Source organism: Bos indicus x Bos taurus, chromosome 13 (assembly GCF_003369695.1).
Source record: "Bos indicus x Bos taurus breed Angus x Brahman F1 hybrid chromosome 13, Bos_hybrid_MaternalHap_v2.0, whole genome shotgun sequence".
NCBI classification, from domain to species: Eukaryota; Metazoa; Chordata; class Mammalia; order Artiodactyla; family Bovidae; genus Bos; species Bos indicus x Bos taurus.
In genome coordinates, this window is record NC_040088.1 from 12,722,228 (window position 1) to 12,738,840 (window position 16,613).

The window sequence follows — 16,613 nt, forward strand, 5'->3', positions numbered from 1 at the left end:
TTATAGTGGTTAGACTCACTGAATTTTTATTATTTTATTTATGGCTGTGCTGGGTCTTCACTGCTGCTCACGGGCTTTCTCTATTTGTGGTGTATGGGCTTCTTGACACAGTGACTTCTCTTCGCAGGCTTTCATGGTTGTGCTCGGGCTTAGCTGCCCTGCAGTATGTGGGATTGAACCTGTGTCCCCTGCATTGACAGGCAGATTCTTAACCACTGGACTACCACGGAAGTCCTCACTGAATAATTTTTGAATCGACTCTTTAGTTAATGAATGAACGGATGCAGGGTGGTAGCCCCAGCCTGCTTGTCCATCCTGGATCCCATTCTTTGCCTTCTCATGCTCAGCCTTCCGTCACAGGGAGCTAACCCCTCAGGTTGCGTTTCTCACCACCTCTTGACAACTGGCCACTAGCTCGGTTTGGCCAGTGATGGGCGCTGGTGTTGGAGATTGTTTAAGGTGGGAGAAAGGAAAAAGCTGGGGTATCTCTCCCCTCTGTCCCCATCACAGGTACCTTCCTGAACAGCCAGGGAGTCTCTTCCTTTTCTCCAGCTCCCACCAGAGAGGCCACCGCAGCTCTAGCTCCCACAGGTGCCCCCTCCCCGGGCTCCAGGGCCCTCGCCTCCTCCCTCTGTCCCACCTTCCCTGGGGAGGCAGTGTCTCCTTGTGAGTGTTTATTTCCGAATTACTCCTCCCTCCTCCCTTTGGCCTCTCAACTCTTCCATCACCTAGGTAACCACTTCACTGTCGTTAACGCCTCTGCTGTGCACCCATGGAGAAGGAAATGGCAACCCACTCCAGGATTCTTGCCTGGGAAATCTCATGGACAGAGGAGTCTGGCAGGCTACAGTCCCCAAGGGGTCGCCAAGAGTCAGACACAACTGAGCGACTAAGCACAAGGATCCTTGAAGTGCTTACTCCTATCCTGCTTAGACTCCTCTTGGGAATCAGGAGTGTCTGAGCTCAGAGTTAAGAGAACCTCACTCTCCTAGGCTCCACCATCCACTGACCATGTGGCCCATCAGCCCTTGGGAGCCTCAGTTTCCTCATTTGTAACAAAGGTTAACAGCATCCGTCCTGCTTCTCTCCCAGGTCGCTGTGAGAGTCCAGAGAGATAATCCACTCACCTGCTCACCAAGTCCTTATCGAGTACAAGTCCTTATCGAGTACCTGTGCAGAGGATAGAGCAGGGAGCAAAGCACGCTGTGTCCCTGTTCTTGGGGGTTCCGGTTTGTAGTAGCAGATATGCTTATAAACTACGAAGTTCGGGAAAAGGCCCACAGGATAAGCTGACCTGACTTCATAGACCCTGTGGGTGCCCAGAGCTCCCCAGTCCACCTTTGGGGACCCCAGCCCTGCCAGTAGGTGCAGCAACACTCGGTGATGTGAACCCGGTGATGGGGACAGCAAGCTGAGCCTCTCCCCCCGCCAGACCCAACCGGACGTTCTGTTTGTGTGTCTTTTAGCGTGTCGGAGCTCACTTGAATTGACTGTAAAGGATTAGCCTGATTCTTCTGCTGAAGAATGTTTTTTTTTTTTTTTCCTTAATTATTTTTATTTGGTGTTATTTGAAGTAAGCGTGCCATTGACTAAAGCCTGCACATCTTGTTTATGCCTAGATTGTGTTTAAAATGATATTCTCTGTAACACGATTTTTAGTTATTGATGACCTCTTTTATAATGACTTAGTCAGCTTCACTTGAATGATAGTATTGATAACAATATGTGGCTGACAATCTGTTTGCAGTAATACTCCAAGAGGCAAAAGGAAAGCATTTGTACACGCGTAGAAAATAGATACATTTGCTGGTTTTAAGAAAGCATGAAAATGGAGCATTTTAATCCTGATCTCACTTCCCGAGACACTTGCAGAGTGTTTTCATGTGGTCTTTCCTGCATTGTCCTCTGCAGAAGGCATCTCTACCTGCTTTTAATGACAAAATCTCTAAGATTTAAAGAGGCAGGTGACTCTCCCTAGTAAGTAATGACAAAACCAGAACCAGAAGGGCAGGTGGGAAAAAAGAGGAGCATATACAGGCCCTTTGTACGGCAGAGTAATCTTCCTGAGCCTCAACTTCCTCATCTATAAATGGGGATGATAACTGAGGGTGATGCCAGGGGTTCCAGGAGAATGTGTGTCACTGGCATGATGCCTGGTGTGTGCTGATAGATAGATGGTAGCTCTAAAGCAGGCAGGGCTGGCTCCTTACCCGAAGCCCTCGGATCACTCACCCCCTTGTTTTCTGCTCTCTCTGCAGACGACCATTCTCGAGTGAGACTGCTGGTGCTGGATGGAGACCCACACTCCGACTATATCAACGCCAACTACATCGATGTGAGGCTCTCCGCGGGGCTGGGGGGCTGGGTTCTGGGTGGGCTGCAGCAGACTCAAATCTGTGACCCTCCCTGCCAGCCAGTCCCCTAGACAGTGGCCCTCCTAGAGCAAGTCCACAGGGTCTGGCTCCTCCCTGTGACTCTTGTAACCCAAGTTGATTATCCATCTAAAGATGTACCCGTTTTTAGGCTGGCTAGAGTGGTCTGCTCTGTGGAGCCCAGGGCTGACAGCCTTGTTCATTCGCCCATTAATTCTTCAATTTTAAAAAAATTTTATTTATGTATTTGTTTGCTGTACTGGATCTTCGTTGCTGTGCAGAGGCTTTCTATAGATGCAGCAAGCAGGGGCTACTCTCTAGCTGTGGTTCGGGGGGTTCTCACTGCAGTGACTCTTGTTGCAGAGCCCAGGCTCTAGGGCTTACAGGCTTCAGTAGCTGTGATGCAGGGACTTGCTTGCCCATGGCATGTGGAATGTTCCCAGACCAGATATCAAACCTGTGTCCCCTGCTTTAACAGACGAATTCTTAACTGCTATACCTCAGGGAAGTCCCATTAATTCTTGTGTGTGTGTGTGTTTGCCTATTCATTCATTCATTTGAAGGTACAGCCATTTATGTAATGAAAATTTCAGAGTTGGATGCTTTGGGAACCAGAAAGCTAAAAATGCCATGGTCTCTACCTTCTAAAACCTTAGCGGGAAGATAAGCTGGGCACATCAATAATTCCAGGGCAAACCAGAAAGTGGGTGTCATAAGTTCAGATAAAATGCCTCAGGGATTCAGAGGTGGAGGGGAAAGTCACCCTTCCGTCAGGAATGCGAAGTGAGATGTGAACCAAAGCTTTAAGCACAGGTAGAATTTAAAATCAAAGACGGGGGAGATGGGCCTCTGGCCAAAGCACTGCACAAGCTGCGATGTGGCAGAGGATATGGCACAGCAGAGTGTGAGGGGAGCAGAGACTCTGTAATGAGAATGGAGAAAAATAAGGTTGGCGCCGGATCATGGATGGTTTGTGATCAAACATGGGAGGTCGGACTTTATTTTGTAGGCAAGAGGAAGCTGTGGAAAGTGTTTGATCAAGGATGTGACCAGTTCAAAGCTGAGCTGTGGGATGGCTTATCTTTTACTGAGGTTAAGGCAGATGAGAGAGAAGAGGGTCTGGGATTAAGACCCCCAATTAGGAAAGGGGCCGCTTCAGTGTTCCAGAGAACATGGAGGGACTAAATGCAACAGGAGCCGAGACAGGTGTACATGGAAGTGAGCGAGTTTGTAAAAGGGAAGTGTGGTCACTGGGGCCAGAGAGACATCCCAGCAGCACTGATGCAAGCCAGGCTTCCCAGGGCCTCAGCTGGGAGGCCCAGGAACCTTGACGAAAGGCTCAGAGTTCATCCGGGCCCTTCTGACTCCCAGGTGTTTTTATAGACAAGCGATACGGTACTGCGGCAGGCTTTAGAATTTCCCATAATCTAAGCTGGGCCAGATAATTCACTGATTCAACAAATATGCATTAAGCCTCACCTTAGACATTTACCTTTTGCCCTCTGATATATTCCATGTCTTTCCCCGTTCTGCTTTGCATTGCTGGTGTGTATGTGGGCAGAGGGAGGTCGGTGGGGGGGAAGCGTGGGTTACAGAGAGGAGAGAGAGCTGACCCCTTTAAGGAAGGTGCCGTGGGAGACAGGAGGGTGAGAGGAAGGGAGAAGCCATCGTATTTCTCCACCTCTCTTGCTTCCTGGGGTGGCAGCTCCAGCAGTGGCTCCAGCTCCATCCACCAGAACCACCAGGGTGGTCCAGCCTCAACAAGGTGGCCGCAGCTCCTGGGCTCTGGCGGCTTCTCCGTCTCCCATTATACCTGCTGGTTCTAGGGATGGCCACAGCCTCTTGCTATTGCCGATCTCTGGGTGGCCCACTGTTCTCTGTTTTGCATCTGAGCTCCACCATCACCGTATAACCAGCTCCCTGAACTGAATTCCCTCTGTCTGAAATGCCTGGTGTGGTCCCTAGATCCCCCTGCCCTGGACGCTGGCTAACAAAGGGCCTGGGTGTGGTCAGGAGCTGGGTCTGGAGCTTCCGTAGAGGTCTAGATAGACACAGCCTCTGTCACGAGCAGGTCATGGAAGGGAACAGAGGGTCAGTGGAGGGACAGAGAAGACACCAAGCATGGGCTTCCAGCACAGTGCTAGCAGTTCAGGATTGGGGGGACTGCCCCAGGTGTGGGCCTACTCTATACTCCAGCAGAGTCACGATTCCCGGGGTCGCTATGGGGATGCCTGGCAGGATTCGCCCTAGGTAGCTATCGGGCTCACCCCTTGGCCCGAGTTTCCACCCAGCCAGAAATGCAGCCCTCCAAAGGGCTGACTGCCCATGCTGGAATCATTTATCCAGTTGGATCTTGACGATGCATTAAAACAACTCCATCTGGATAATGAGCTGAAAGGGCCAGCCCTGCCTAGGCCTCCAGACGCCACAGTTCCGGTGTCATCCCACTGGCAGGCCTGTCTCACACCCGAGGATGCACTGGCCACTTGAATCCGTTATAAATTACCAGTCTGGAAATAAATATCATATCCGGGTCCCCGGTAAGTAACAGATGCATGAGTACAGAGTGAGATAAATGCATTTTGGATGCAAACCTCTTTCCCATTGCTCACAGACAGATGGAGGCAGGCCCAGGCAGGTTTGCGATTGATCTGTGTGCTGTGTAGGTGGGACTTCAATGAACTCAAAGTTCTTTTAAGGTTAGGAAGTTTCTGTACCAGCTCTTGGCAGATGCCCGGAGGAGCCCCGAATGAGCAGTCCGTTTCCTTTTATCTCCAATTGCTAGAGTCTGGTCGTTGGCATGTTTTCTTTCAGGGGACCATGTGGGTTCCAGGAGCCAGAGAGGCTCTCTGGACTCGGGCGCCACGTGTGGACAGGCCCGCAGCAGGCAGGCGTTCGTTCCATATGCATTTATCAAGGTGGTGGCCAAGGCAGACTTCTCCACGCTGGGGACACAGCCACGAGCCAGCCCTGCCCTGCTGGAGCTCTCATTCAACCGGGCAAACAGACGGGAAGCATGTAAATAAACAAAGACTTTGGTGTTAAGTGCCCTGAAGACAAGTAAAGCAGAGAAAGCACTCCCCCACCCCCCAAAAAAAACGAAAAAGGTGTCAGGATGGACTGTCAGTGGACGTGACTGCTGTCCCAGCAGAAGCCTGGATGGGAGGGGAGAGCAAACCCCTGGGTTATGTGGGGACAGACACAGCTGACGCAGTCCCAGGGAAGGGCCAGCGCTAAGGCCTGTGGATGGAAACATGACAGCCAGCAAGCGTGGGGAGAGTGGGAGGAAAGCTAAGAATATTGCTTCAGGGATGAAATGGGAACCACAGGGGTGTTGGGATGGGCAAACCAGGCTTAAGAGGTCCGTTCAACCGCAGTGAGCTCACAGAGAACACTTCTCTGGCCTCCTTAGTTGAGTCCACTCCCCGGCGGGGCTCCCCAGAGCCCTAGATCTTTTCCTCAGTGGCCCTTATCTCAACTTGTTGACGTCTACAAGCTGCTTAGAACCTGAGCCCATATTCATCTGGTCCACTTTTGTATCTCTAGGGCCTTATACCGAGTAGTAGATGCTCAGTTAATACCTGTTGATTGAATATTGAAGGACCGAGTGACCAAACGAACAAAATAGCGAACCCAAGTCATGGAACCTCCACAATTGAAGTGAATGCCTTGCTCAGAATTCCATCCCATTGATGTTGAAGTGCGTTGTGAGTGAAGTGAGAGTGTTAGTCGCTCAGTCGTGTCCGACCCTTTTGCCAACCACATGGACTGTGGCCCGCCGGGATCCTCTGTCCTTGGAATTCTCCAGGCAAGAATACTGGAGTGCGTAGCCTTTCCCTTCTCCAGGGGGTTTTTCTGACCCAGGGATCAAACCCAGGTCTCCTGCATTGCAGGCGGATTGTTTACCATCTGAGCCACCAGGGAAGCGCATTGGAATCGTCCAGATTCCATGCATTTTGTCTTTTGCCTTTTGTCTGTCAACCGGGGCATTAAAGGAGTGCCCCAAGCTCACCTCAAAAGATGTGTTCATGCATGTATGCCACAACCATCCTTTGCTGAAAAAGCTGCACCCAGCTCTGGGTAGCCTATCCAATGGCCCAGAAAGAGAAAGTATTAAAAAAAAAAAACTTACTGTAACATACATTATAAGGGTGTTGATTGGGCATCTCCCAAGCCCTGCAGGACAGCTCAGGAGGAGAATTCATTTGAAGTGCAGTGTGGGAAGCTGGGGACGTAGGGTACCTGGAAGGGCCTCTAGAGGGTCAGCTGGGAATGAGTCTGGAGACAAGGATGGAGACAGGTGATCAGTCCCACGCTAAAGCACCTGGACATTATTATATAGGCAGCAGGGAGCCACTGCAGGCTTAAGTGGAGAAATAATAACAATAATAATAATCAGGTGGGCATTGGGACGTTTACCCTGGCAGGAAGCAGACGGGCTGTGGGACCAGACGGGAAGGTAGGAGGCAGGGAGGCCAGTGTGAGGCCTTGGCCCAGATCAGGGAGGACGAGGGCTGGAAGAAGGAATGATGGTGGGGATGACAGAAGACCGTGGACTTGAGAGACCCCGTCTTTCCACACTCCAGGGTACTATTTTCTAGTCCCAGACTTACTCTGGGAAAACTCCCAGAATCTGTTTCTCCTGTGATCCTGAAGAGCACGGGCGGTCTTGACTGGGAGGAACAGAGCTCTCTGCCTCTGATTGTCCTCCCCACCTCTCACGGCTCAGAGAGGGCCTCAGTTACTACATCTGGAGGGAGAGCAGAGAGAAGAGAATGATCAGAAGGATCTCAGAATCCCTCACGGCCAACGCAGACTTTGAATCGTGGTAGGCACTCGATAAATGCTTTCCAGATACACAGTAAAATAATAATAGCAAGGGCGTATATGTTAAACTCTAGACTACTGCCTGACACATGGTAACGGCCATCTATTAACTCACTTAATCCTAACCGCAAGGCTATAATGTAAACGCTGTTATCCCCGTTTAACAGCAAAAATCAATTAAGGCCCAGGAGGTTAAGTAACCTGCCCCAGACCACACAGCCTGTAAGGAACAGAGCCAGGATTCACACCCAGGCTATTAAATTCAGAGTCAGCACATAACCACCATGCTATGCTGCTTTTCTTTCTGTTTTAACCATTTATTTTATTGAAGTTACTGCGTTGATGTTCATTTCCGCTGCACAGCACAGTGACTCAGTTGTACAGCTCTTTATGTTCTTTCATATTATTCTCCATTATAGTTGGTCACAGGGTATTGAATGTAGTTCCCTGTGTTCTACAGTGTGTATGTGTGCCCCATGGGCTGCAGCGGCCGGGTTCCTCTGCCCATGGAATTTTCCAGCCAAGAATAGTGGAGTGGGGTGCCATCTCCTCCTCCAGGGGGTCTTCCTGACCCAGGGATCAAACCCGCCTCTCCTGCATCTCCCGCACTGGCAGGCAGATTCTCTGCCACTCGCGCCTCCTATACAGTAGGACCTTGTTGTTTCTATATACATAAAGAAAAGTTTGCATCTGCTGATCCCACTCTCCCAGTCCATCCTTCCCGCACGCCCTCCCCCTTGGCAACTACAGGTCTGTTCTCTGTGTCTATGAGTCTGTTTCTGTCTTGTAGATGTGTTGGTTTGTATCTATTTTGGATTCCACATACGTGACATCATATAGTATTAGTCTCTCTCTGACTTACTTCAGGCCTCCCTTGTGGCTCAGCTGGTAAAGAATCCGCCTGCAACGAGGGAGACCTGGGTTCAATCCCTGGGTTGGGAAGATCCCCTGGAGAAGGGTATGGCTACCCACTCCAGTATTCTGGCCTGGAGAACTCCACGGACTGTATAGTCCATGGGGTCGCAAAGAACCAGACAAGACAGCAATCTTCACTGACTTCACTTAGTATGATAATCTCTAGATCCATCAAAGTTGCTGCAAATGGCATTATTTTGTTCTTTTGTATGGCTAAGGGGTATTCCATTGTCTAAATATACCCCATTTTTTTTATCCGTTCATCTGTCCACAGACATTGTTTCCATGTCTTGGCTATTGTAAATAGTGCTGTTATGAACACAGGGTACATGTGTCTCTTTGAATTATAGCTTTGTCTGTATATGTGTCCAGGTGTGGGATTGCTGGATCATATGGCAACTCTATTTTTAGTTTTTTGAGGAACCTCCATACTGTTCTCCACAGTGGCTTGCTCCAGTTTACATTCCCATCAACAGTGTGGGACTGTTTCCTTTTCTCCACACCCTCTCTAGCATGTGTTACTTGTAGATTTTTTTAAGTGTAGACCATTCTGACTGGTGTGAGGTGTTGATTTGCATTTCTGTAATAATTATATGCCGCCATCCTGGTTGGTCTCTCTCAAGAGCTTGTTTATTGGGCATTCACTCTGGGTTTCACACTGTACTAGGCTCCACGAACAATTTTTTAAAACTTAGGAGGCAGTGTTTGTCCCCAAGAAGCTGACAACCTTCCTAAGAAGATAGGACCACTCATACAAAGAGTCTAGGTGGGCGGATTGATTCCTGGTGGTTAATCCAACTATTGTAGCCATGACACTGGCCTTGGGTTGGGACTGACAGTTTATTTGTTCATTAAACTTTATGACTTGTGTTCTCCTGAGATTAAAAGCAGAATTTCAGGACTTTCCAACAACTTTCCACCAACAGGCTCCGTATTTGGCATCTATATCTGTTAGACATACCCATTCATTCATTTGTTTACTCATTTAGTCATTCAGTTATTACTGATTATGTTCAATGTCATGTATTAAATACAGATCTGTCTCCAAAACTTGAACTTCTACCCCATACGATACATTTCCTCTCTGCACCAAGAAAGGGGACCCTCCATGTAGTCCATGCCCAGACAGAAGAGAAAGTCATCCTCAACCTCTCCCCGATGATTAGGCTGATGAGGCACCAGAGTAACCCCGCATCAGAGCCCAGCAGGGTCTACTGAAGACCCTGAAATGTACAGGAAAATATCTCTGAATTAGAGAATGGCTTTGTCAGTCTCTGGGTCACACCCACCTGGGGCCCTCTCCGTGAAAGGAGCCTCCGTTCCAAGCCCAGCCCTGTGGCAGACAGGCAGTGCGGCAGCCTTCCCAGCTCTCTTTTTCTAATGTTACTCATGCAAGGGGTCAGCAGTGCAATTGTTGTTTTCTCTCTGGTGCCCTCTGGGGCCTTGCCCAGTGTTCTGCATGGAATCATGGCTCGGGAAAGGCTTGGTGGTGGGTGATGTCCCACAGAAACCTGAAAATTCCTTCTCCACCTCTTTCTGGGTGTGCCTGGCCACAACTGATGCCCATCCAATCTTGGCTCCCAGTCCATGGCTCCAAGGCAAGCCTGTTTGGGGCCCCTCTCAAGGAACCATAAGAACAGCTAACATTTAGCAGTTGACTCAGCGCTTTATGTGCATTAGCATATTTAATCTTCACCACTTGTCTGGGAAATGTCTAATGCTAGCCTTATTTTGTTTATAAGGAAACCAAGCCTTGGAAAGGATAACTGTTAGTACTGGGCCATTCGCAAGCTTAGACTAGAGGCCCTTCACTGTGCTTTTCTCTTCTCATCCAGGGGTACCATCGACCTCGGCACTACATCGCAACTCAAGGTAAGAGCTGAAAGGGCCCTTGCCTTACATGGGGGGAGTGGAATAAGCTTCCACCAGCCAAGACGTTATATAGGAGCAGGGCTGCAGAGGCTCCAGAGGCCTTTAGGTTGCCCATTTGTTTGTTTGGGAAGGAAGGAGGTGACAGGTTCAGCAGTGGAAGTGGGGGAAGGATGTAAGGGAGAAAGGAGGGAGGTGTCACTGGGAAATGGTCAAGAGAGATTGGACCAAAAGCACACCTCAGGCACATGCCATCAATACCCACCATCCCCAACTGGAGCTGATGGTGCCTTATCTCCTCAATGGCTGTACACCTGGAAGAGACAGGATGCCAACTCTCCTCGAAAGCAACTTACTAGGGTGTTATCAGATCTAAAAATTACTCTCCCTCTCAAACTGTTCTGGGAGGAAATCCTGTGGGTGATTATATATGTGGGCAATGACATATATAAAGATACCTACCCTTCATAGTGTTATCTACTAGGAAAACAAGTGAAAAATCTTCAGCACCCAACAAATGTTAGATTAGTTAAATTGTGATACTTCTATATTATGGAAAATTATGCAGCTATGACAAATTTCATGGTAAGAATTTTTAAGGGCATGGAGAAATACATGTAGTAGGTAGAATGCTTCTTATAATAAATACATACATACATATTTATATAGAGAAATGGCATTCCAAATTTTGTATCAAAAGGATGTATTACTCTTATAATTTTAAAAACAATGAAGGCCCAGGACATTAAAAGAGAAATTTCCAAGGAAATTGCTTTGGACTCTCAGATCCTATCTCCCATTTCTTTTTTCTTTTTTGCCCTGCTTTCTGCCCAGGCTCCAGGCAGATGCATTTGTCAAGCTGAGAATTGGACCTCTTCCGTTTGTGTTCTCAGCATCTGACTCCTGGTGGCTCTTCTGCCCTCTAACCCCACCCTCACCTCAATTTCCTTCCCATTTCTCACTGAGGATCTAGAGCCCAATTTTTGAAAATTCCCTTAAGCTATGTTATTTACCCCAAATACAAGATGGTGGGTTGGTGGGAAAGTGGAGCCTCTGGGAGGAGTCTGAGCAGGAGGACAGTGAAGAGGAGAAGCTGCGGACATGCAGACCCTGCACGTTGGAGCGCGGCTGTTCTCATGCCCCAGTTTCAACTACTTGGGTGTCCGACAGGGAAGGCTGACCTCACTGTTATTCACCCATCCGGAGCCTTCACTGACCAGCCACAAGGGACAAGCCTCTTGTCTGTTTCCTGGCAGTTTCAGCCTTTGACCCTGTCCCGTTCTCTGTTGGCAGGTCCCATGCAGGAGACTGTAAAGGACTTCTGGAGAATGATCTGGCAGGAGAACTCGGCCAGCATCGTCATGGTCACAAACCTCGTGGAAGTGGGCAGGGTAAGCCCCTCCCATGGGTGCCTGGATAGAGGATGCTGGCTGGCGAGCCACTGCCCAGCATCTCTCTGTTCCAAGCACCTCTCGTTTGCATTTCACCCTCATGGCCCCTACGAGGGAGAAACCCTCCCTCCTGTTCACACTCGAGGAATAAAGGTCTCTACCCTTAAAACCCCACCCCCACCCCTTTCCCCACCCTCACACTCTGCTGATGCCATCATCTCGTAGACTGAGGAAATCACAGCCATCAGATGTGAACTCTCATCTTCACACTGCAAAGCTGCATTCTACTCATGTCTACAACCATCTTCTCATTCTTCCCCTCTATTATTGGGCTGGACCTGGCTGTTTCTGTTGACCTTCAATGGTAGACTATTGGCTCTTTCTTACGGCCCAGCCTCATATGATAAATCCCAGTGCCCTGAATCACAGATTCCACTCAAAAATTTCTCATCCTTCCCCTCTCACTCGGAAAGTAATTCTTTCCCATTGCTAGATCATTTTCCTCTGCATGCAAACATCCTGAGTACCTTCCCCCTTAAAAATGGAAAACAGGCAAACGAAACTGCTTCCTCTTGTCCCTGCTTTTCCGCCCAACCCTGAAGACCCACACACAGGTTCTGCTTCTTCACTTTCGTTCTCTTCCACCCACTCCAATAGCTGTTTCCTCCATCCCAGCATCGTCAGTGTCCCCAGCATCCTTCATGTCGACACATTCATGCCTCTTCTCATGGCACTCAGTCTCTCAGCAGCATCTGACCCTCTGTTCCTCGAAGCTTTGACATTCTTCAGGGTCCAGACCTTGGTCTCTCATTCTGTTCATCTTGACTCTCTCCTCTGTGGTCCTTAGCGACTCCTAGGGCTTAAAAATGGGACTGCTCTTGCCAGTTCGCTTTCATCTACTTGATGTGGTGTGGGTGGGCTGCTGGGTTTAAAGGCAGGGTGCACAGACGCTAGAATTAAGGAGGACTCTTTACTTATCACATGCGCTAACTAAAGAGTACGCAAAAAAATAAATAAATAAATAAAGAGTGCGCAGGTAAGTTTGTGTTTTGGAAAGAACCAGATAATCCAGTAAAATTAAAGGAGTCCCAGCCTCCAAGATAATGGGCAGGGGGAGGATCTGGGCTGTCAGTCGTAATTCACAGCTGTGGACATCTCATGACCTAACAGGAGTTTAGGGCCAGAAGAGACTTTGTTCTTGAGCCCACTCTTATTGAGTCCATTCCCCAGTTTTACAGATGAGGGAACAGACCCCAAAGGGTGGAGTAACTGCCATAAAGTCATTTAGACAGAACCTAGCCACTGTCTCTTGACTATTGACTCTCATTGTAGAGGTCATGATCAAGACCGCTCCCCAGGGACTCTGGCCCAGGGAGCAGCTACTGTGGACCACACATCCAGCCCAGGATTTAAGAATTCGGGGGCACATTCTAGCCTGTTCTACAGATGTCCCCACTGGAGACAGATTCCCTTGATTATGAGTCTGATTTGATTGGGGGAAGGGACAGGAGAGTCCTCTCTTCATGGAGTTCCGAGAAGGAGCTGAGTTCTCTGCCAGACACGGGATATGCATTGTGTCACTTCACCCTCCCAGCAGACGTCCGGGACGATGTTCCTGGTCATTATTCAGATGGCCTGGCTTTGCGTCCTGGCTCCCCCACCCTTACTGACAGTTGATCCTGAGCCATTTTCTTGGGTTCCCTCTGCTTCCGATTCCTCATCTGTAAAACGAATAGGGCTAATGATATCTACTTCATCAGAGTATGGTAACCAGTCATTAAAGTAATCTGTGTAAAGCATTCATAGAAGACTTAGTCAGCAGGGCCAGAGAGGGTAAAAGCCATTAGACAGTGTTAGCTACCGTTTTCATCACAGGAAGCTGAGGCTCAGGGAGGTCTCAGGACTTCCTGGAAGCCTCACAGCTTCACAGCGTTAGAACAAACAGTGCGTCCATTTGCCTCCACACCCTGTGGCACTAAACCAGCATTTCCCTAAGTGGGTTCCATGGGCTGCTCGTCTGCAGGATGCTTAGCTAGCAGAGGGTTCCATGGTTAAATACGTTTGGGAAATGCTGTGGACTCTTCGCCCCTTTCGGAGAAAGTGCAAAGATGTTAGCGTTAGCACGTTCAAGCAGCTGAGCAGTCCTGTAGCAAAAGCGGCCTATTTAACTTTGTTTAATCCAGCATTTCCCAAACTCATTTGACCACAAAACCTGTTTTTGTTTGTTTTTGTTTCTTTTTTTTTTTTTTTTACCTAACACCTATCAGCACCCAGCGGGACACACTGTGGGAAATGCCACTCTGGGCCGCGCGGCGTCCCCTGGAATGGTAATACTTTTGTTCTTTTAAGGGGAAAACCATCTCTTTCTCCTCCCGCGGCATGTGACTCGCAGCCAGGTGTGGGAGTCGCTTGTTCACAGCGCCTGCACCCACGTGCGGGGCAGAGAGCAGTGGCAAATGTCTTCCTTCAGAGCCCAGCACCTGCCTTCCTTTGCCCAGCCACGAGCCTTTCTCCTTAAGGCCCACAAGCCCCACCTCATGTTAACGTCCCTCTCCCAGCCACGTCCGCTTCCACCTCTGCACTAATTCCCACCTTTTATTTTCATCTCTGCTGATATTACTCAGCTGCCCCAGCCTATCACAGAAAGAGGGCTCTGCCAAGGGCAGAAAACTGGCCACGTGACTTTGGACGAGTCACCAAACCTCCCAGTTTGAGTGTGATGCTCACCTGTACCATGGGGAGGGCTCGCCCAGACCTAGTTGATCTCTTAGTGTGATCATGGGTTTGAAAAGTACCAGGAACTCTGCCAAGGAAGGTACCCCATTTATTCCCCACACCTCCGGCTCTTCCGGTAGCCAGCCTGTCCCTGTGCATTTTGCCCCTCCCCAGCCCTCCCTGGCCAGCTGGGAGGGACTCCCTGGTGGCTCGGTTGGTAAGGAATCTGCCTGCAATGCAGGAGACAGGTTCGATCCCTGGTCAGGAAGATCCCCTGGAGAAGGGCATGGCAACCAACTCCAGTATTCTTGCCTGGAAAATCCTATGGATAGAGGAGCCTGGCAGGCTGCAGTCCATGGGATCACAAAGACTCGGACATGACTGAGCAACTTAACAGTTTCACTTGGCCAGCTGGGAGCCCCTTGACCGCAAGTCCACTGAGGTTGCCCTTGAGTTTATTATGACGGGAAGGCCAGATGAGACGGCCGCTCATACTTGGCATCCACTCACTCGTACTGTCCCTGTCCTTTCCTGCAGGTGAAGTGCGTGCGCTACTGGCCCGATGACACGGAGGTCTATGGAGACATTAAAGTCACCCTGATCGAAACAGAGCCCCTGGCGGAGTACGTCATCCGCACCTTCACCGTCCAGAAGGTGAGCGGCCCTGCAGCTGTGCACAGCCTGCCCCCATGCCAGCCAGCTTGTTTGCTCATTCAGGACTCGTGGTGACCAAGGGGCTGTTCTGCCCCCATCCTGTACTGGGCACCAGGGGGAGATCAGGAGTCAGCATAGATGTGGACCCTGCTCCAAAGGATCTCACCGCTAGTAGGAAGGACAAATGGAATTCACTAGATTAAGGAATAGAATAAGGACATGTAGTGATAAATGTCACAGAGGAAACATGCCAAGGGGGGAAACACAAATCCACGGGAGGATGAGGTGACCAGGGAGGGCTTCCCAAAGGCAAAGGCATTTAAGCAGACAATGAAGGGTGAGAACGAGCCAGCCAAGGGAAGAGCAGGAGGAATATTATCCCAGGCAGGGGGAGACTCATGCAGAGTCTGGAGGGGAAAGAAAATCTTGACATGTGCTTCTCAACTGGGGGCAACTCCATCCCACCAGTGTCTGGAATCATTTTAGTTATCAAAACCATAGTTGCCATTTTATAAAAACACCAATATTGATGATCCAAGTGGCCACAGGACTGCGGATGCAAAAGCCTTGGGATGTCAATGCTTTGAGAACTGTACTCTAAGCCTAACTCCACTGCATATCCACGAGGGTAAACCATCATCCTGGTTTGCCCCAGGACCACCTGGCTGAAGCACTGAAAGTCCCATACCCTGGGAAACCCCTCAGTCCTGGGCAAACGTGACCAAGTCACTTAGTCACTGAATGCCAGCTGCCGTTGCCTGCTCCCAAGGGGCATGGCTCCTGTACAGCTGAGGGCAACTCTGTGAAGCAGGGGTAACTGTGAGCTGTTCACAGCCAAGGTCAAGGGAGCTGGGGATGGTGCAGTGGCCCAGGAAGGAGCATCTGGGTGGGCACCAGCGCCTTCTACACAGCCTCCTGACTCACCCAATCATACCCATGCTCCACGTAGCAGCTGCCGTGATCCTCCCCAGGTGCCCATCTGGTGATGCCCTTCCCCTTCTGTGCTACCACCTGGGAATCCTTCCCACGGCTCCCCAGTGCCTCTGGGATGAGGTCCGACTATGGCTCCCCAGTGCCTCTAGGATAAAGTCTGGAGGTCTTAAAGTGGAATAAAAAGCCTTTCGGGATCAAACCCCCGCCCCACCTCCCATTCCCTAGGCCCTGCTGCCCATCATTGCCTGTCTTCCACTCTCCTCTGGAGCTGCTCTGGGCTGTTTGTGATTCTGTTCAGGTACTAGGCTCAGTCCTGTCCCTGGGCCTTTGCCCCAGCTGCTGCTTTGCCTCGGAATCCCTCCATCTCTTCGCTGTGTATCGCTTAGGCCTCAGTGTATCATAACATTAGAAGGACGGACTGTGGAGCCAGACAGCCAGGCTTTAGATTGTAACTTTACAGCTTACTGGTTGTGCAACTTTGGACACATTCCTTAACCTTGCTTTAGCCCCACTTTCCTCATTCCTAAAATAGAGATGATGATATGAGGATTAAATGAATGAATACATTGAACTCATCAGAAGAGTAACAGGCACATAGTTGATGCTTCATAAACATCAGCTATATATTTTCACTGTTAATATGTTTCAAGACTCAGGCCAGGCACCCCCTCCTTCAGGAAGCCTTCTCTGATTTCTCCTCTCCCTAATGGGGTTACGCACTCCTTTCTGTACTTTAATGGAATTAAAGGTCCACTTTGGGGCCTGTCTCCCCCATTACACCATGCTCTGTTCCAGGGACAGGGACTATGGTTTTATTTCCACCTTCCTAGTGCCTAACACAAGGCTGGGCACAGATAACCCACCCTGACTATCTTGGAAAAATGACAATCAAACACCCTTCCTATTCAGCGCCTCTACTATCTGCAGGAGATAGCTA

At 49.6% G+C, this 16,613-nt stretch overlaps 1 protein-coding gene across 10 annotated transcripts in view; it reads left to right on the forward strand.

Moving 5' to 3' along the window:
• PTPRT (protein tyrosine phosphatase, receptor type T) overlaps nucleotides 1–16,613 on the forward strand; it is a 1,160,479-nt gene that overhangs the window by 1,102,786 nt on the left and 41,080 nt on the right. For 5 of the 10 annotated variants that reach the window (XM_027558515.1, XM_027558516.1, XM_027558518.1 and 2 more), the window contains 5 exons: nucleotides 2,259–2,335; nucleotides 9,950–9,986; nucleotides 11,277–11,374; nucleotides 13,642–13,701; nucleotides 14,627–14,743. In XM_027558515.1, the coding sequence (XP_027414316.1) occupies nucleotides 2,259–2,335; nucleotides 9,950–9,986; nucleotides 11,277–11,374; nucleotides 13,642–13,701; nucleotides 14,627–14,743 (389 nt within the window). The remainder of the gene's footprint in view (nucleotides 1–2,258; nucleotides 2,336–9,949; nucleotides 9,987–11,276; nucleotides 11,375–13,641; nucleotides 13,702–14,626; nucleotides 14,744–16,613) is intronic. The other 5 variants (XM_027558520.1, XM_027558522.1, XM_027558524.1 and 2 more) reach the window with 1 other exon arrangement.